This window comes from Bos mutus, chromosome 17, assembly GCF_027580195.1.
Source record: "Bos mutus isolate GX-2022 chromosome 17, NWIPB_WYAK_1.1, whole genome shotgun sequence".
NCBI lineage: Eukaryota > Metazoa > Chordata > Mammalia > Artiodactyla > Bovidae > Bos > Bos mutus.
Genome location: NC_091633.1, coordinates 6,877,723 through 6,897,710, shown reverse-complemented (window position 1 = coordinate 6,897,710; position 19,988 = coordinate 6,877,723). Strand labels below are relative to the sequence as shown.

Below are 19,988 nucleotides of genomic sequence, written 5' to 3'. Positions count from 1 at the left end.
CATCATGATTATCTGGGTCATGAAGATCTTTTTTGTATAGTTCTTCTGTGTATTCTTGCCACCTCTTCTTAGTATCTTCTGCTTCTGTTAGGTCCATACCATTTCTTTCCTTTATTTTGCCCATCTTTGCTTGAAATATTCCCTTGGTATCTCTAATTTTCTTGAAGAGATCTCTAGTCTTTCCCATTCTATTGTTTTCCTCTATTTCTTTGCATTGATTGCTGAGGAAGGCTTTCTTATCTCTCCTTGCTATTCTTTGGAACTCTGCATTCACATGGGTATATCTTTTAACTCAGATGACCATTATATCTACTACTGTGGGCAAGAATCCCTTAGAAGACATGGAGTAGCCATCATAGTCAACAAGAGTCCAAAATGCAGTACTTGGATACAGTCACAAAAACAACAGAATGATCTCTGTTCATTTCCAAGGCAAACCGTTCTGTATCACAGTAATCCAAGTCTATGCCCTGACCAGTAATGCTGAAGAAGCTGAAGTTGAATGGCTTTAGGAAGACCTACAAGACCTTCTAGAACTAACACCCCCAAAAGATGTCCTTCTCATTATAGGGGACTGGAATGCAAAAGTAGGAAGTCAAGAAATACCTGGAGTAACAGGCAAATTTGGCCTTGGAGTACAGAATGAAGCAGGGCAAAGGCTAACAGAGTTTTGCCAAGAGAATGCACTGGTCGTAGCAAGCACCCTCTTCCATCACCAGATTGTCAATACCGAAATCAGATTGATTACATTCTTTGCAGCCAAAGATGGAGAAGCTCTATACAGTCTGCAAAAACAAGACCGGGAGCTGACTGTGGCTCAGATCATGAACTCCTTATTCCCAAAATCAGACCTAAATTGAAGAAAGTAGGGAAAATCACTAGACCATTCAGGTATGACCTAAATCAAATCCTTTACTATTATACAGTGGAAGTGAGAAATAGATTCAAGGGATTAGATCTGATTGGGTGCCTGAAGAACTATGGACAGAGGTTCATGACATTGTACAGGAGGCAGGGATCAAGACCATCCCCAAGAAAAAGAAATACAAAAAGGCAAAACGGTTGTCTGAGGAGGCCTTACAAATAGCTGTGAAAAGAAGAGAAGCAAAAAGCAAAGGAGAAAAGGAAAGATATACCCGTTCGTTCAGAATGGATTCGGAATTTCACGGCAGTCACAGCAAAGCTGCACCACACGCAGGCCCCTCTGGGCGCAGGCTGCGAGCCTGTGAAGCCTCCCTGAGCCCAGGATGCTTCCTGGGAAGCATCTCCTAATCCTCAGCTGCCTTGGCCTCTCTGTCTTATAACTCCCACGGAGCGTGGGTTTCAGTAATGACGTAGGCGTGGGAGGAAACGGGAAAAATCGCCCAGAAAGAAGGCTCAACACTTCTTAAGACCATCCAAGTCATGCTGTCTGGTCACTGCAGTTAAATTGGTTATCAACGAGAAAAAGAAGTGTGCGGGACCCTGGGGTGGAGAGCTGCCATCCAGAGCAGGGCCCCGCGCAAGCTGGGTGCTGCAGGCGCTCTTCCCCGGCAGCTCCGCCCTGCACGCCCCTCATAATTGCCTCATAGCCAGGGGACGGCAGTGTTGATTGGAGCCTGAGGGATTGGTCCAGGTACATCTCTGAACTGAGCTCTCAATTAGGATTCAAACCCACCCTTGGAGAGAGACAGAGCGATGCTTCAGCTGGAGGTGAGGCTCTTTGAGAGACTTGTTCAAATTATGAAAAGTCACATTTCCCCATGTTGGGAATTAGATCCGAGTGTAACAGGCCTTCCAGGCTGGAAACGTGGCTACGTGCTCAGAAAGCCAGGAGGCCGGTGCGGCAGCGTTTCAGCGCATGCTCGCCAGCACGGGTGCCCTTGCGCTATAACTTAGACTAGGGCATCAGCCTCCTTAGATTAGTGGAGAACACTTTAAGCTGTTCCCCTAGGCTCAGAGAACGCTCATGACTCGTGCATCAGCCGACAGCCCCATCTGTTCTTGCCCAGGGTCTGTGGTGTCATCACCTCAGCTGGGAGTTTGGGATGGGGTTGGTGGGGAGTTCAGAAAGGTCAGTGGATGACCCCTGACCCCTAGGTCAGCCAAGAGTTTCCACGCCAGCTGGCTCCATCTGAGACGAAGGCTGTGGAAAGGCGTCCTCTAGTGCTGTGTTGAGTGTAAGTTGTACATTTTCCAACATCTATGCTGCTAACTTGAAGAATTTGAGCTGTGGTGAGAGAAGTAGAAAGATCTGGGCCTAAGCAAAGGTTGCGGCTGCCACCGAGGGCATCATCCCGCTTCGGCTTATTCAGTAGTGGGCCCAGGCTCTAGCCAGACTGCAAGAGTTCCTGCTGTGAAGTAGGGCAGGCTTGAGGCCCGTCCACCCTTCTCTTCCCACAAAGCTCTTAACCTCCTGCTTTTGCTTAGAAGTGGCTCACAACATTTCTCTATGATTCTGAGTCATTCCAAGTTACATCCCAGGGCCCTTAGTGCAGGACCGCAGGCTCATATGACGCCACGGAGGACACTGGTCTTTCTTTCTTTCTTAAATTTATTTTTGACGGTGCTGGGTCTTCGTTGCTGTGCGTAGGCTCTCTCTAGGTGCGGTGAGTGGGAGCTACTCTTCTTTGTGGCGTGCAGGCTTCTCATTGCGTCCACCTCTCTCGTTGTGGAACGTGGGCCTAGGCGCGTGGGCTCAGTAACTGTGGTGCTGAGTTGCCCCCACAGAGTGTGGAACCTTCACGGACCAGGGATGGAGCCCATGTCCCCTTCATTGGCAGGCAGATTCTTAACCACTGGACCACTGGGGAGGTCCAGATACCCAGCCAGTGGGCTTCTTGGGGAATGAGGGCTCCAAACCACTTCATCCACCCTGGCGTCACAGGACACACTGACCGTTGTGCTACTGGCATCTCTTTCCTGAGGACTGACTTTGTGCCAGGCTACACAGCCTACCTGCCTTCCGTGCATAGTTCTCACAACAACCCTCTGAGGGTAGTAACCATTATCACCCCCAGTGTACAGACGAAGAAACTGCAGCTTAGACAAGTCAGGAAACTGGCCCCAGCTCACACAGTAAGTGACGGGGCTGTAATCTGATTCCAGGTTGACCCCGTCACCCACACTTCCAGTGAGCAAGCCCTGCTGTCATGTCAGACATACCCCATCTTTCCCCTTTCTCTTGTCAAAGTCTCGGTTCTCTGCCAAGTTTACTGGCCTGTCATCCTGGTGAGCTTGTGTCTGTCACTGTGACATGGGGCCAGTGCATCTGTGCGTCACTTCCCAGGCAGTGTTTGTATTCAGACCAGAGCTGTCTGGCAAAGGCTCCATGGAAGGGAATACAATGGGAGACGTTTAATTACTTCTGTTGCTCACCAGCAGTCCACCTGTCCACAAGTGCCTCGCCCATGCTCCTCTTGAAAAGTCACAGGAACCAAGGCAAGAGAAAGAACCACTGAGCACATGTCAGGAGATGAGGGAGAAACCAGGGACCACATATCATGTACCAATGCTGGTGGCACTGCCAAGGAGATCAGGACCAGGGACAGGTCGCCTGCCCTTCCTGGGCCTCTGCTTGCCTGCCCAGCAGATTAAAATCACCATCATCACCATCACCATCATTGAGTCCCTCCTGTGTCAGGGCGGAAGGAACGGTCAGGAACAGGCAGACATGGGTCTGCCTCATGAGCTTGAGGTCAGACTTTTTCTTCATGTCGTGGAAGGGTCAGTGCGTTTTAAACTCTCTAGTTAGGAAGAACCCCCTATTACACCAAAGGAAACGCCTATAGGAAATTCTGCCTCAGGATGGAGTATAGCCATCCTCGGATTGGAGTGAGAGAGGAGGGTTCCCTGTGGGTGGACTCAGTGTTTAAATCTGCCCTCCTTCTGAAAGGGCTCTTCCCCCAGACTAGAGACGCGCTTTGAGATGTCCAGTTGTGCTGTGCCTTGGTTAGTTATATTGTGCTCTAAGGATGCTCCCTTGCAGGATGCAGGTAAAGATCAGTATTCAGTCCACTGAAGTGGGTGAGGAAGTACACCTGGATGCCCAGACCTTGTCTGCTGCAGAGCTCAAGGCTAGTCGCCCTCAGGGTTATGGGGATGTTCGCTTGTCCAGGCACCCACCGGGATCTCTGGGCCCAGCCTCTCTTACTCAGGCTCACAGACTCCCGGGTGGACAGTGGGCCCGAAGCTCCTCCCTCTCAGTCATCAGGCCTCCAGCCCTGCGGTGGCCAGTTTTTTCCCTTCCTCCCTGCTCTCGGGCAAGAGAAACCTTGTTCTTCTGTTTCTGAGGGGAGTGCCACACCATTTTGAACTGTACGGGTTGGACTGCAGGGCTCTTCAGTTCTTTTTTTTCTTTCTCTGAGCATTTCAGAAGATGCAGCCCTATTCACTCAAACCCTTCCCTCTGCTTTCCAGGCCCCCTGCCTACCACATTCTAGCTTCTTTGGTCAGCTGGAACCAGCATCCTTAACTGGGGTCTGTGAATGGGTAGATCAAGTGAGGGGTGTCCATGCATGAGTTCTAGAGATCATACCATGAACCCAGAGATTCTGCACTAAAATTCGAGTCTGTGTTTGTGCATCTGGGGAGGTGGAAGTCCCACAGTCCTCATAAACGATGCTTATAAAAGGCCCGGGACTCCTGCTCCAGGACCTCCATGCATCCTCTCCATTGTGCATGGTCTTTAAGCGTCCAAGCTAGACAGGGCCTCAGCATCTTGGTCCAGAAGCCTCATTTCACAGACGGGGACGCCTGTCACCCCAGACGGGACAGAAGGCTGAGGCCACACGGAGGGCACAAGGATTCAGTCACCGTCCTTCCCAGCCTGGCGCTCCTTCCGCAGCCCCAGCGCACAGAGCCTTAGAGGAGACTCAGACACCAGTGGGAACAGAGCTGGCGCTACTCACTTAGACCACTTCAGTTAAAGTTCTGAAGTATTTTTAAATAGTTTGTTAAAAAGTTGTATCAAAAAAAAATTATCCTCAAGAAGATTTAGGGTCATTAGAAAAGATACTTTCATTCTATCTCTTGCTGTCATAGCAAATTAGCTCAAATTTCATAACACAGGAATGCCCCTGCCTCACATCAAAGTGACAGACGCAAGTTCGCCGGCATGACAGGCCAGTGACTTGGCCAAGAACAAAGACCTTGACAAGACAAAGGGCTGGAATCTGAGTCTCCCTGGGCTAGAGTCAGAGTGTCAGCAGGGCTCCGCTCCTTCTGGAGTCTCTGGAGGAGAGTCTATTTCCTCACCAGCTTCCAGAAGACACCCACATCCCTTGGCTCATGGCCCCTTCCATCCTCAGAGCCAGAAATGTTGCATCTCTGACTGTTGTTCCATAGTCACAAGTCCCTGTGACCGAACCTGGAGAAAGGTCTCTGCTTTTAAGGACCAGAGTCATTAGAGGGGGCCCACCCTGATAATGCAGGACAGCCTGCCTGTCTCAAGATCCTTGATCTTAACCACATCTGTATGCCCCTTTTAACACCTCAGGAAACACAGTCACAGACTCCTGAGATAAAGATTGAGATGTTGACATCTTTGGGGTCGTTATTCTGCCTCTCAAAGCATGGTTCACAAAAGGTGCTTTTCGTTATACTGAGGAAGTCAGCAGATTTTTCTTTAAAAGGCCAGATAGTAAATATTACAGCTTCTCAGGCAGTGTGGTCTCTGTTGTAGCTGCCCTACTCTGCTATTGAGGAGCAAAAGCAGTCCCAGATAAAATGCAAATGAGTGGCGGTGGCTATGTTCCAATAAAGCTTTATTAATAAGAACAGATATGTAGATTCAGTGGCCTGTCATTTACAGACCCCTCTTCTATTGGATTCACCAGACACCATCCAAGAGACCTTCCAATCTGGCCTGAGCCGTGGGGCCAGAGGGACAAGTAAGCTATGTTCTTGGCCTGGGAAGGGCCCTTGCAGTCTGATGGGGATGAAGCAGTGTTAGTCGAAGTCAGGAGAGTGACGGGTCCTTGAGGGAAGGGACCAAGGCTACAGGGGCCTCTCAGAAGTGAGCAGGGCTTCTGGGAAGGGCTTGCCCAGATTCCACTGAAGAACAAAGCTGGGGGGTCCAGGCCTGAGAAGCCAGGCTCGCGTGTTAGAAGTCTGTGGTTTGACTGTCTGTACCTGTACACTGGGTGACTACACTCTGGCTAGGAGCATGAGCCGAGTAGCTCTTACAGACCTGGGTTTCAAAGCTCTGTGACCTTGGACAGGGATGTCAGCTTCCTCAGCTCCACGAGGGAGACTAGCAAGGTGATTAGTGGGATCACGTGTAAAACATGTTTGTTGAATCAAGAGTTCTCCCTAAAGAAGAACCACCATTGTAATTAGCTTCCGAGTTTCCCAGAGTGCACTGAGAAAGCTGACCGCCGCAGCCCCATGTCTGATTGGCAAGCAGTCACAAAGGATATAAAGCCAGTGCCTCGCCCACTGACAATTATGATGCTATTAATAGCAGTACTAGTCGTGCTAAAACAGGAGCAAGGGTAATGGTTGCTACCCTTTAATTAACACTGCTTATTTGCCAAGAACCATGCTGAGACGTTCGTAAGGGTGATCTTACTTGGTCAGCTCCACAGAGCTTGGGCAGAGGCCTGTGATTAGCTACATTTTACAAAGGAGCTGAGGAGGCTCAGAGAAGATGAGGAACTTGCCTAAGATCACACAGCAGCAAAGGTCAGAGGCGGAACTCAAAACATCAAAGACTGTGTTCTTCCCCAGGCCCTGGCAGCCCAAGAATAATGGACTGTTTCTTGTGCCTCCTCCTAGCGTCCAAACAGCGGTGGACTGCGGCGGTGGCAGCGGCAGAAAAGAGATGTAAGTGAGCCCTGGATAGAACTGAGCCAGTGACACCGAAGCCAGAGACGAGCCCCTGGCTGTGTCCAGTGTGCAGGAGGAACACCCACCTGGACAGTCACCGCAGTGTCCACAGGAGCTCTGACTCCATGGTCATAACACCCAGCACCGGGGACATACTACTGAACCATAGACTTCTCGTAGACAAAGAGGAGCCTCTGACTTACCGCAACCGTCAGACACTGTCAGAAAGACAGACGTCAGTTGCCTCAGAAGAGTTTCTAGACTGACATTTGAGCCCTGCACATTCTGGTCCTGACTTATCCTCCACCTGGGACTCCTCTTCCTGTATCTCCCGTGCCCTCCGTACCTGTGTGGGTGCGGTTCCCTCCACCTGACGCTCCCTTCTCCAGGCCTGTGTGGCCGAGCTCCAACCGTCAAAGAGGATGTAGCCCAGCAGCCACTACTGCATTCCTTCCCTTACGCCTCCAAGAAACAAATCGGGGCTCCCTCTCTGTCCTCCTTAGAACCCGTCGGCCTTCATCTACCGCACTGATAGTTTTCTTCTTGATTTTATGGTTATTTATATAGATGTCTACTCTGCTCAAGTGGGCTCTTGAAGACAGGGTCAATGTTGAGTTCATGTTTATAGCTCCTTCCCATGGCGCAGAGTGTTCTATAAACACACAAAATTTGTGAATATGTATATTTATTATATATCGTAAATGAGTGACCGTATCAACCAGGAAGTGAAATAGTCATTCAACACCCACATCAGTGGCAGGCCCCCACGGCCTCTCCCTATGCTGCTTTCAGAAATGGGGTGTACAATTAAGTCTCGTCCACAGAGACATTCCAGCTAAGGTAGGCGAGCACTTAAGACCCTCACAACTGATAGATTCCATGAACATATTTGGTCTGAAATCCAATGCCAAATTTTACTCCACAATTGGAAAATACCTTGGCATCTATATTACTTCTCTTCCCAAGGAATAGCAATGATTTTTAACATGAGCATTGGAATTGGAGGGACCAGGGTTTGCATCCCAGCTTCATCCCTGACTAACTAGGTGACCTTGGTTAAGACCCACACTGGCCTCCCCAGATCCCTACTCTCATCTATGTCACAGGTACAGTGCTGGCTCCCACCTCTCAGGGATGGTATTGTGAGCACTGGTAAAGTGAGGCATGTTCAGCACTTAGCACCACGCCTGGCTCACGCTGAGGGGTGAATATCTAGTTATTGCTGTGACTGTGGTTGTCGTCGTGTTGACAACATCTTGCATTCTGGTTCTAGAGATAACGTCTCCACCCTCAGCTCCCAGCCGGAGGGCAGTCTGCAGTCTTGGTTGAGTTGTACTCTGTCCCTGGCCACAGACACCGCAAGGACCCCCTCTCGACAGTCCGCCATCAGCAGCCGTATCCTCAGCCCCAGGTAAGAGTATCCCCTGCTGCCTCTGGGTGACCAGTAGTTCAAGGAATCCCAGGCTTCCCATGTTGCCATTTAAGTCTTTGATTTCCTGTGTCCTAGACAAGGACATGCACGGTCCAATCTGACGTATGGCCCTGCTGCTTCTTAGCTGTGTGACTTACGGCAGGCCAGTTACCCTCTCTGAGCCTTCACTTCCTCATCTGTGAAACAGGAAGTATAAGTGTGTTTACTGCCCCAAACAGTCAAAATGAAGAGGATCTAATACAGCCCACGTAATGCATGGTTTTCCAGATGATTTCAAATAGCATGGGACGAGCATTTTTAAAAATAGCTGTAGATTTAGTATGTTTGCTTTCTATCTAAGGCAAGTCCTACTAATTTTCCATTTATAGATAGTTTTATATTTAAATTTTCTTTATAAACATGTTTACTGAAGTTTTTTTGGCTTTGTTTCTTTTAATGGGAAGTCTGTATAAAGACAGTTAGGCTGGATGATGTCTTCCTTGGAAATCTCAGCTTTCTTAGAATGTCAGAATTTTATATTTTGTTTCCTACCATGGAAGGAGACAAATTCAGTCATGCCTTGAGATGGGACCCTCACAAGTCTGTAGGATTGCCAATAATAATTTGTTCCAACAAATGGGCCTCAGCCTCAGCTGCAGGACTTAAATCTGTCTTCCCTCTTGCTTTCCAGCTCCATTCCTCTCAGCTCATTTGGTTTTCCTTTTCAAGGGCAGCCCTCTTGTAATGAGGAGCCAATGGCCATAAATCAGAAATTATGGATTAAACAGATGCGTAATTAAGATGAAATGCACACTGCTTGTGTGATAACAGAAGAGCCGATGTGATAAGATAGAAAAATCACATACTAGTGAAGCAGACCCAGACGAGCCCTTGCTGACTTGAAACGGATTTGCTCTGAAGCAGGAGGCTGTCTTTACGAAAAGAAGTGGGTGGGAGTTCTTGCCAAGCTTTCGGGCATGTTCAGCAAATGGCAAATGTCTGCTGATAATCTTAGGCTGAAAGATTTGATGTTGAAAATATCAAAGGGAGGCCCTGAGAATGGGGCGCATCGGGGGAGTTAATTAAAGCAAGATTATCTGATTACCACTCTTAATTAAAAACAAAGACTGTGTGGAGAAAGAGCCATGTCCTCGGCGAACTCCGAATGCTGAGGACTTTTTCTCTCCTGATAACTAAATAACTTCTGGTCTCCCCGATCAGCCAGTGTATCAGGAAGCAGGGGCCAGAGCTGAATGTGCAAGCACTTTAACATAATATCCAAAAGTTTCATAATTATATTAGGTGCACGATAAGGAATTATACTCTGAGCTGAATGGGAGATGAGAGGCTGAAGTGATTTCTGTACGTGGACTGAAGTCAGAGCATCTGGCTTCCAGTCCCATGGCTGCTCCTCTGCAGCTGTGAGTCTTGGGGCAAAGGATTTATTTGTTTGATAATTTTTAATGGAGGATAGTTGATTTACAGTGTTGTGTTAGTTTCTGCTGTACAGCAAAGTGAATCAGTTACACATATACATGTATCCACTCTTTTTTAGATTATTTTCCTGTATATCATTACAGAGTATTGATTAGAGTTCCCTGTGCTGTACAGTAGGTCCTTATTACTTATCTATTTTATATATAGTAGTGTGTATATGGGGCTTCCCTGGTGGCTCAGTGGTAAAGAATCCGCCTGCTGATGTGGGAGAATTGGATTCCATCCCTGGAGAAAGACATGGCAACCCACTCCAGTACTCTTGCCTGGGAAATCCCACGGACAGAGGACCCTCGAGGGTTACAAGCCGTGGGGTGGCAAAAGCGTCGGACACAACTGAGAGGCTAAACAACAACTGTGTGTACACGTCAGTTGCAGTTCCCAGTGTATCCCTTTCTCCCTTCCCCCATTAGTAACCATAAATTTGGGGCAAGTTGCTTAAGTTTCCATGTCTTCTTGTGAGTAAACCATTGTCAGGATTAACTAGAAGATGCACTCAGAGCCCAGCTCCTAGAAAGAGCTCAAGAAAACCAGCTGCTTTCCTGGTGTTGGTATTTGATGCCCAGAGTAACCCCAGGGAACCGATGCCATCACCTCCATGCTGCACAAGAGGGATCCGAGGCCCAGAGGTTCAGGAGCAACTGATTGAGGCAAACTCAGCCACACCCCAGCTCCTGTAGCTTCGCCCTGGGCAGCACCTCAGGCAGCCCTCGCTAGAGCCCAGCCCCCCTTTCCCTGCCCACTCCCCTCCAAGTCCTCAGGCTGGTCCAGCTGCAGCTCGGAGCAGAGGGGCCTGCACCAAGGAAAGCAGTGGAGCAGGAGGCAAGAAGGGACCAGAAGCCCCTTGTCATTTTCTTCATGTTGGTGTCCCTCTGGCTGGCACACAGATGGTGCTCCATAAATGTCTGTTGAATGAATAACTGACCATAAGCGCAACACTTGAGCAGAAATGTTAACTGTACTTGGTCACAACTCAGCTTTGTGATTCAGAGAGGGTCAGTAATTTGCTCCATGTCATCAGGAGGGAAGCAAAAGAGCCAGGATTTGCACTCTGGTTTTAATCCTTCCAAAGCCTGTATTGTGTTTGCCATGCTGCCATGACGCTGACTTTTATCCAGGAGGTGAATCACTCACCTGGCAAAGTTTACTGGCAAAGAGCTGGCCCGTTATTAATATTAAAACTATATAAGGGTCAGTATTCAACATCCATCCAAATGATATTTATTAAGTGCCTACTGAGTGCCAGATTCCATGGCGTTAAGCCTTGAAAATTTTGAGCCCTTATTAACCTATTAACGTGTACTCTTAAACATACTCTTTGGAGTATGTTTACAGTTTAAAGATTCTAGAACTTCTGAGTTAGAAGGGACCATTAGATTATTTATTATTAGTCCAATCCTCTCATTATATAAATGGGAAAAAGTGAGGTCTGCAGAGGGAACTATCTCACCTAAGCTTATAGTAAAGACTGACCCAGAGTTCAGGTGCCTTGACATCCAGCTTTATAATCTCTAAATACTTCTCCCTTTTATTAGAATATAACTGAGAAGGCGATAGTCCTCTTGGCCACACCCCAACCTCAGCTCCCTTCCAAAAGGTGTCCAGTGTCTTCAGTCCGGTGTGTACCCTTCCACATCTTTCTCTATGTATTCATAAACACACACGTACTGTAGCAAATACGCAGCGTATTGTGGGCTTTTAAAGCGCAGAGTGACATGGTACCACATTACGCACCTCTGTCTGTGTGTGAAGTGGTTTCAGTTGTGTCCAACTTTGTGTGACCTTTGAACTGTAGCCCACCAGGCTCCTGGGTCCATAGGACTCTCCAGGCAAGAACACTGGAGCGGGTTGCCATGCCCTAAATGTATCTAAATTCTCAAAGTGCTTCTTTCTTTCCCTCAATAATATACTTTAGAGATCACACCCTGTCTGTTCACATAAGTCTATCTCATTCTTTTAAATTCCTGCAGAAAATCTTAAAATGATGCCATGGATTTATTAAACTGTACTCCTGTTTCACTTTCAGTTGATTTCAGGATATTTGCTATTAACCTGTTGTGTGTGTGTGCTTAGTCACGTCCAACTCTTTGTGACCCCATGAACTGTAGCCTGCCAGTCTCCTCTGTCCAAGGAATTTCCCAGGCAATAATACTGGAGAGGGTTGCCATTTCCTCCTCCAGGGGATCTTCCTAACCCAGGGATAGAACCCTCCTTTCTTTATCTCCTGAATTGACAGGCAGATTCTTTGTCACTGAGCCACCTGGGAAGCCCTGTTAACCTGTTAGCCTTTAAACACACACACACACACCAGCCCTATTAACCTGTTAGCCTTTAAACGCATACACACACACTCTTGTGCACAGGACAGATGATTCTCTCCGTCAAAGGGAATTTGCATTTTAAACTTGACCAGATGCTACCGGGTCATCTGGGCGCTGTCCTTGCTGAGGAGGTGGAGGCAGGTTAGAGACAAGGGGAACTCTATGGCATGCACCCCCATATGACCTGGCCCATCACAGGGATCAACAAATGAGTCTCTTGGACATTTCCAAATTTGACTGAAAAAGAAGGTCACTCTAAAAAAAGAAGAGAGGGAGAAAGCAGTCTTCTGCCAAAAAAGTAAAAGCATTCCTTGTATTATTTATAAGAGGACGTCAACTCAAGAGAAATATGCCTAAAGCTTGATGATTTACAGCCCAGGAGTCATGAAGCTGCTGATAAATGCAAGAGCTTCTGGAGATGGAGACACTAAATTACCTCCGTGCCCCTGGGGAGGGAGTTTATAGGCTTGGTGGTGGCAGCCGGCTTGGCTCCAGAGCCTCTCTTGATGGCCGGCTGCAGCTGGTGCCAGGGCTCCCAGCCCACGGTGTGCCCGGCCCTGCAGGGTGCCTGCCTCTCCCTCCTGCCCCCTGGGCCACCACCCTGCCAGTAGAGTGTTCCAGTAAAGGGTTCTGTCCTCTCCCTTCCAGTCCTCACAGCACCTCGGGCTCTCCAAAGGGGGCCAAGCCCCATTTTCGTCCAAAGCCCCATGCCCACGTCTCTCAGAACCTCAGCCTTGGTCACTCACACAGCTCTGCAGGGTCCAAGCACAGACGGGCATTAACTGAACCGGCTGTATAGACGCTGATGCCTTGTCACTGGCCTGTTTTCTTTCATTTTACTGGACAGTTATTCCAAACCATCCTGACTTTCCTCTGTGTCCAACTCCTTACTCTGAGCAGACACCCTAAACTCCTGGTTCATTCAAAGGAAAAACAGCAGCCTCAGAACGGTACCTGTAAGTTGATCACCGTCTGCCCCAGCTTCCCTCTGGTCCCAGAAAACGAGACCCGGTTTTGGTTGCGTGGAATCCGTGCCCCGCCGCCCGCTCACTCCTACAGTCTCGGCTCCGCGTTTCCAGCTGCCCTTCCTCTGTGGGTTATGAACACCCTGGGGTCCTCCCGGCCTAACTATATCCTCACCCTTCACCCTGCAGTCCGGTTCCCCCCTTTGGAGCCGGGCTTCGCCAGAGTGGGGTCCCCGCACAGCGCCTTCACTCCCCTCCCGTTTCTGCCTCCGCTTCCCCCAGCCCAGAGCCCTGGGCCACCACTGGAACGTTCCTCAGCGTGTCAGCAGCTTCCTAAGGGACAAACCAGGGGATGTTCTCCAGTCTGGATCTGTTTCTGGACTTCTCTGCTGCACTGGCCCGTTAGACGTTTCTTGGAAGCCCCTGTCCACCTGGCCTTTTAGCTGTTTCTGCTCCTTTTGTTGTTACCGTTCAGTCATTCAGTCGTGTCCCACTCTTCGCGACCCCATGGACTGTAGCCCACCAGGCTCCTCTGTCCGTGGGATTACCCAGGCAAGAATACTGGAGTGAGTTGCCATTCCCTTCTCTGGGGATCTTCCCGACCCAGGGATCCAACCTGCATCTCCTGCATTGAAGGCAGATTGTTTACTGCTGAGCCACTAGGGAAGTGTTTCTGCTCCTTGGCGCTACCCAAACTTCTCTTTTCTGGTCTTTTCCTTCCCACCCCAGCCCCTCCCCGCCATCTGCTGGGGATCCCGGGATGCTGCTCTCACCTATTTTTCTGTACACTGGGTCCCAGGCAATCCTGTGATTTTAACCCCGTCACTGTAAACAGTTCAGTTCAGTCGCTCAGTCGTGTCCAACTCTTTGCGACCCCATGAATTGCAGCACGCCAGGCCTCCCTGTCCATCACCAACTCCCAGAGTTCACTCAAACTCATGTCCATCGAGTCAGTGATGCCATCCAGCCATCTCATCCTCTGTCATCCCCTTTTCCTCCTTCCCCCAATCCCTCCCAGCATCAGAGTCTTTTCCAATGAGTCAGCTCTTCACATGAGGTGGCCAAAGTCTTGGAGTTTCAGCTTTAGCATAAGTCCTTCCAAAGAACACCCAGGACTGATCTCCTTTAGGATGGACTGGTTGGATCTCCTTGCAGTCCAAGGGACTCTCAAGAGCCTTCTCCAACACCACACTTCAAAAGCATCAATTCTTTGGCTCTCAGCTTTCTTCACAGTCAAACTCTCACATCCATACGTGACCACTGGAAAAACCATAGCCTTGACTAGACAGACCTTTGTTGGCAAAGTAATGTCTCTGCTTTTGAATATGCTATCTAGGTCGGTCATAACTTTCTTTCCAAGGAGTAAGCGTCTTTTAATTTCATGGCTGCAATCACAATCTGCAGTGATTTTGGAGCCCAAAAAAATAAAGTCTGACACTGTTTCCACTGTTTCCCCATCTATTTCCCATGAAGTGAGGGGAATGGATGCCATGATCTTCGTTTTCTAAATGTTGAGCTTTAAGCCAACTTTTTCACTCTCCTCTTTCACTTTCATCAAGAGGCTTTTTAGTTCCTGTTCACTTTCTGCCGTAAGGGTGGTGTCATCTGCATATCCGAGGTTATTGATAATTCTCCAGGCAATCTTGATTCCAGCTTGTGTTTTTCCAGTCCAGCGTTTCTCATGATGTACTCTACATATAAGTTAAATAAACAGGGTGACAATATACAGCCTTGACGTACTCCTTTTCCTATTTGGAACCAGTCTGTTGTTCCATGTCCAGTTCTAACTGTTGCTTCCTGACCTGCATATAGGTTTCTCAAGAGGCAGGTCAGGTGGTCTGGTATTCCCATCTGTTTCAGAATTTTCCACAGTTTATTGTGATCCACACAGTCAAAGGCTTTGGCATAGTCAATAAAGCAGAAATAGATGTTTTTCTGGAACTCTCTTGCTTTTTCCATGATCCAGTGGATGTTGGCAGTTTGATCTCTGGTTCCTCTGCCTTTTCTAAAACCAGCTTGAACATCACTGTAAACAGGCGATCCCCAAATCTAGCCCTCCAACTCATGTTCTTCCAAGTGGCAAACATGTATGTTGTATGTAACTGCCTGCAGTTTAGAAGCTGGCCACCTGGCTGTCTCTGTGGTATCTGAACCCAGTGTGTCCAGGGGAAGCCTCCTCCCTCTCCCCCACCAGTGTGATCCGAATCACGTGGAGGTCCTGTCATCAGTCACCCGAGCTGGAGCCCTCCACCCTTCTGAGGCTGTCTTCCCTCTCGCTCATCCCCATCATCCACTGATGGCTAAATCTTGTTTATTCTGTGCCTCCGCACTTCAGGCAAATACTCTTGACCGTCTTACTTCTGTCCATCCTCACTGTCCACACCTTGAAGCCAGGCCACCATTTCTGTCCTAGACTCTGGCAAAGCCCTTCCAGCCCCACCCACCCCAGTCCCTCCTCTGCACTCCAGCCTCTCAAATCTCTCTCAAATGAAAATCTGGTTTCAGTGGCTTCCTGTCACCCGCAGCAGGAGTCAGCCAATGACTGCACACAGTAAAAAAAAAACCCTGGCCCTTGACCTGCTTTTGTTAAAGTTTCATTGGATCACAGCCATGCCCTTTTAAAAGAACTCTTACATATTGTTTATGACTGTCTCTGGCCAAGGGTGGCTCTGCCAGATGAGTTACCTGTCTTGTGTCACAGAGCAACAGAGCAAGTTGTTAGCAGCGTGGAACCAGGATTAGTGGGATATAGTGGGGCAACCTGAAGGTCTACGGCTCCCTGTGGGGGGATGGGGGAAAGCGTTTGGGATCCCCATTTGGTAGCCTTGGGAAGTCCAAACAGAATTGTGTGTGTCCTGGTCAGAGATTTTGTTTATCCCTAAATCTCAGTGACCACGATCTATCACCACATAATTAGAGATGCTGTGATTTGAATTTATTACCAAACATGGCTCTGCTCTGTTGCTATTGGACAAGTACCATATTGCAGCGTGGAGATTATTGTATAAATTATTCTCACTCACATAATCATCGTGATTTTAATTACTGTGTAATCTTAGCTAATTACTGTTGTATGTATCATTTGCTTTGGTACCGATTTAACACAACTGCTTTTCGTTTGGCTAAAAGGCAGCATTACGACTTTTCCTTTTTCAGGGAAAAAATGTGCTTTCTGTAAACATTTGCAGTCCCATACTCTTGGCTTGTGGTTCTTTGCTTAAAAGCAATAAATTTAGATACCACCATCCTCCTTTGATCAGCCCCCATTGATTTTTATGTAGGATAAGGCTGGCTTGAATTAGTAAAAAGGTCTAAATTATAGGGTATTGTTTTAAAATAAAGTTGTATTACTCTCAAGGAAGTGCAGTTACTCTACCACAGAAGTGGGGCCAAGGCTGGGTCACGTGAGACCTGCTTAAATGATTAGATAAGACTCGTTTTTATTAGTTCATTAATTATGTAAATGTGAATGGAGGATACTTGGCATTGAAAACAGCTTGTTCTCAAAGTGGGTTAAGCACTGACTGCTAATCTTATTTCAATAGCACATTTATTTACTGGTCTCTGCATTCTTAGAACTGGAGCTCAGGATCACTTTAATCCATCCTGAATGTACTTAATGAATGAGTCTCTCATGAAAATGGTTTTATGTCTTCCTGGAACAAAAGAGTGCTTTTCAGTTTTATCAGTATTAAGAAGATTAATGGGTAAGATGTGGAAATGTTCAATGCGAACATACTAACCGTGGACCCAAGGCCTGAGCAAGCGAGGGGCAGGAGAAGTCTGTCTGTCTGGGTTCATGCTTGGTGCCAGCATCACTCTTGGGCAGGCTTCCGTGGGAAGGAGGGGTGTTTTCTATCTAGAGCTCTAGATCTTTGGTAGATCTGCGAATCCTTCAGGAATTTTGAGGCTCACCTAAGTTAGATGCAAGTTGGTGTAAAACCATTTGGCTTGATCATTGACTGTTCAGAACGTTCTTGTAGAATCTGTGGTTCTCTGAGCTAAATTTTCATTAAGTCAGCTTATGCAAACATACATACCGAAAATTGTGTCTGTATGAAATTTTCAAAATTTGATCATACCTTAATAATTACTACCCACATCAAAACCAGCCCATGGCTAGCGCCCCAACACCTTCCGATATCCACTGCAGTCATGACCTCCTCCTTACTCAAGGACGACCACCACCCTCACTTCTGCTCTGTGTTAGATTCTGTGTTAGATAGGGCTATTGTTTGAACCCTCTGGTGCCTTTATGTTTAAATGTAGCTTTTCTGGGTTTTTTTGTTTTTTTTTTTGTTTTTTTTGAGGAGGTTTTCTCTCATAGAAGCTGGACGATCACATCTGGAATCAGCTGTGATCTGCTAAAATCAGACTTTTCTACTCCTTTTACTCAGTAAATATTTCTTCCTTGGTGTCTGAGCCCAGGAGGACATGAAGGGTCATTCATACTTCCATCTACTCATAGGCTGGTCAACTCCTTCCCCTCTAGAGTATCAGCTTCTTGAACACAAGGGTCCTTCACCTCAGTGTCAGCAGGAGCTGGCATCATGGCACTCCACAGAAGGTTCTGAATGGCAAGGAGGAGGGGTGGATGGACAGATAACTTCCATTCACTTAAAGCTGCATTTATGACGAACTGGGTGCTGTGAAAAGTCAGAGATTGTGGTTACTGCCATTGTATGGTACTCAGCAGAGCTAGTGCCTGTGCCTGGAAACCAAAAGAAAGCATTGTGAATTTACTTACCTGTGTTGACCCCAAGTTGACTCTCTGATCCAACGTGGTCACTTTTCACACCCTGTGTGTTCTTTCAGGACATCGTAGAGGTTGTGTCTGAAGGGCAGGCTGAGGTTTGAGAGCCGGTGCTCTCCCATCTCAGACTGTGACCCAGGAGGCTCTCTGCGTCTCCGACTCTCCAGGAAAAGAATGTGGTTCCAGCTCCCTCTCAGTTCTGAAGGGGATGAAATTCTGGAGAAACAAGACCGGGCTTTGGATTGGGTTTCAACATAGGAAGAATTCCCTCTAGGTTGTGCACTGGAAGTTGGTTTTGAATCTCTTGGTTTTAAGCCCAGAGAAGCGGCTTTGACTGACCCATAAGTGGGGCTACTGGGGTCTGAATGAACCTGCCAGATGAGGCCTTTTGTCCCTTGTTTCTTCATTCTCATCCTCCTATTCCTCCTGTCTTTCATTCTTCCCATTCCACGAACTTCCCTTGATGGACTGTTCTAGATCCTGGGAAATCACAGAAGAAAACTGAGTCTAGTTGTTGAGAGTTGTAAACAAGTAAGCAAACCGTTACAGGATGAAGGACAGGAAAACACAGGGGCGCTGAGGATCAGAGGAGACCCCAGCCCAGGCTGGGAGGTGGGCACAGACTTCTGGAGGCGGCTGTACTTGGGCTGAACACTGAAAGTCAGGCAGAAATACTGGCTTTTTGGTTTTTTTTTTTAATTGATAATAGAATCACCAGTAAAGCATCCCTTCCTATCCCCCTCCCCCTGCTCCCTTCTGTCTCTCTTCTCTTCTCAACCCTGAAGGTGACTGGGCACTGTCACTCTGCTAGCCTCTACCGTAATTTGATAATTTTTTTAATATTGATTTTATTTCTATCTTTACCTTCCTCTCTACTTTTGTCTATATCGAAACATATATTTTATCCCCAGCACTATGAAAGTAAGTTGAAAACACCATGCCAGTTCTCCTTAAAATAATTTCGCATCTTTGTCCCGCCAGAGAAGGGCTTTCCAAACTGCCGCACCATTTTCACCGCTAAGAAAATGAACAGATCCACAATATGCTCCAAGATCCCAGCGTTTATATTAACCCAGTTGTTCTGAAGCTGTATCACTGTACTTCTAATTTTTTTTAAATTTTTTAATCTGGCTGCACTGGGTTTCAGTTGCCACACGTGAGCCCTTATTTGGAGCATGTGGGATCTAGTTTCCCTATGAGGGATCAACCCAGGGCCCCCTGCATTGGGAGCATGGAGTCTTAGCCACAGCACTGCCAGGGGAGTCCCCTCACTGTAGTTTTTAAAAAGAAGGCTCCTGTTAAGGACACTCATTGTATTATGTTGTTTTGTTTCTTCAGGTCTCTCTCTTTTATTTACAAGAAAGAAAAACAGACTTTATATTTTAGAAAAGGTTTAGACTTAAAGAAAAATTGAGCTGAAAGAACAGAGCACCCATATCCACCCCTTCCCTGTCTTTCTACCCTCAATTTCCCCTCTTGTTAACATCTTCTATTAGTCTTTTTTTTTTTTTTTGGTGGCACCACGTGGCATGTGGGATCTTAGTTCCTTGACCAGGAATTGAACCCACGTTGCCTACAGTGGACACACAGAGTCTTAACCGCCAGGGAAGCCACTGAACCACCACTGAACTGCCAGGGAAGTCCCAGCCTTTAGTCTCTTTTAAACCAGAATGGGTGGGATTGGGGGCAGGAGGAGAAGGGGATGACAGAGGATGAGATGGCTGGATGGCATCACTGACTCAATGGACGTGAGTTTGAGTGAACTGCGGGAGTTGGTGATGGACGAGGAGGCCTGGCGTGCTGCGATTCATGGGGTCGCAAAGAGTCAGACACGACTGAGCAACTGAACTGAACTGAAACCAGAATGGTTCCCCTACTGCCCCATTCCCATTGAAACAGACTGTTTTTTTTGTAGAGAGTCAAGCCTGATTCTGATGGCAGCTCTGTTCAAAACTCCCAGGTTCCAGTAACTGGTTGGCCAGTAAGAACATGCGGGTGAGACGTGGCAGATTCTGTCCACCTGCAGGAGATACACAGGCGGTGTCCACTGAGGGCAGTTCACCAGATCGGTTTTTTAAGTGTCAAGGACTCGGTACCTGCTTAAGATCAGAGAAAACGGCAAGCACGGCTTAAGCACTGTCTTGTCTCATAAAAACATTCTACTATAAGGAATATAGTGTATTTCCAGAATCTATTCCCTGAGTCTCTCCACCTTCAGGCCAGAAGTAACCAGGTTG

General features: G+C 47.7%; 1 protein-coding gene across 1 annotated transcript in view; it reads left to right on the top strand.

Moving 5' to 3' along the window:
* The window catches only part of MYO18B (myosin XVIIIB), a 233,065-nt gene that overhangs the window by 201,868 nt on the left and 11,209 nt on the right, over positions 1 to 19,988 (top strand). The window contains exons 41-42 of the mRNA XM_070385941.1: positions 6,757 to 6,804; positions 8,081 to 8,218. Coding sequence (XP_070242042.1) covers positions 6,757 to 6,804; positions 8,081 to 8,218 — 186 coding nt within the window. The remainder of the gene's footprint in view (positions 1 to 6,756; positions 6,805 to 8,080; positions 8,219 to 19,988) is intronic.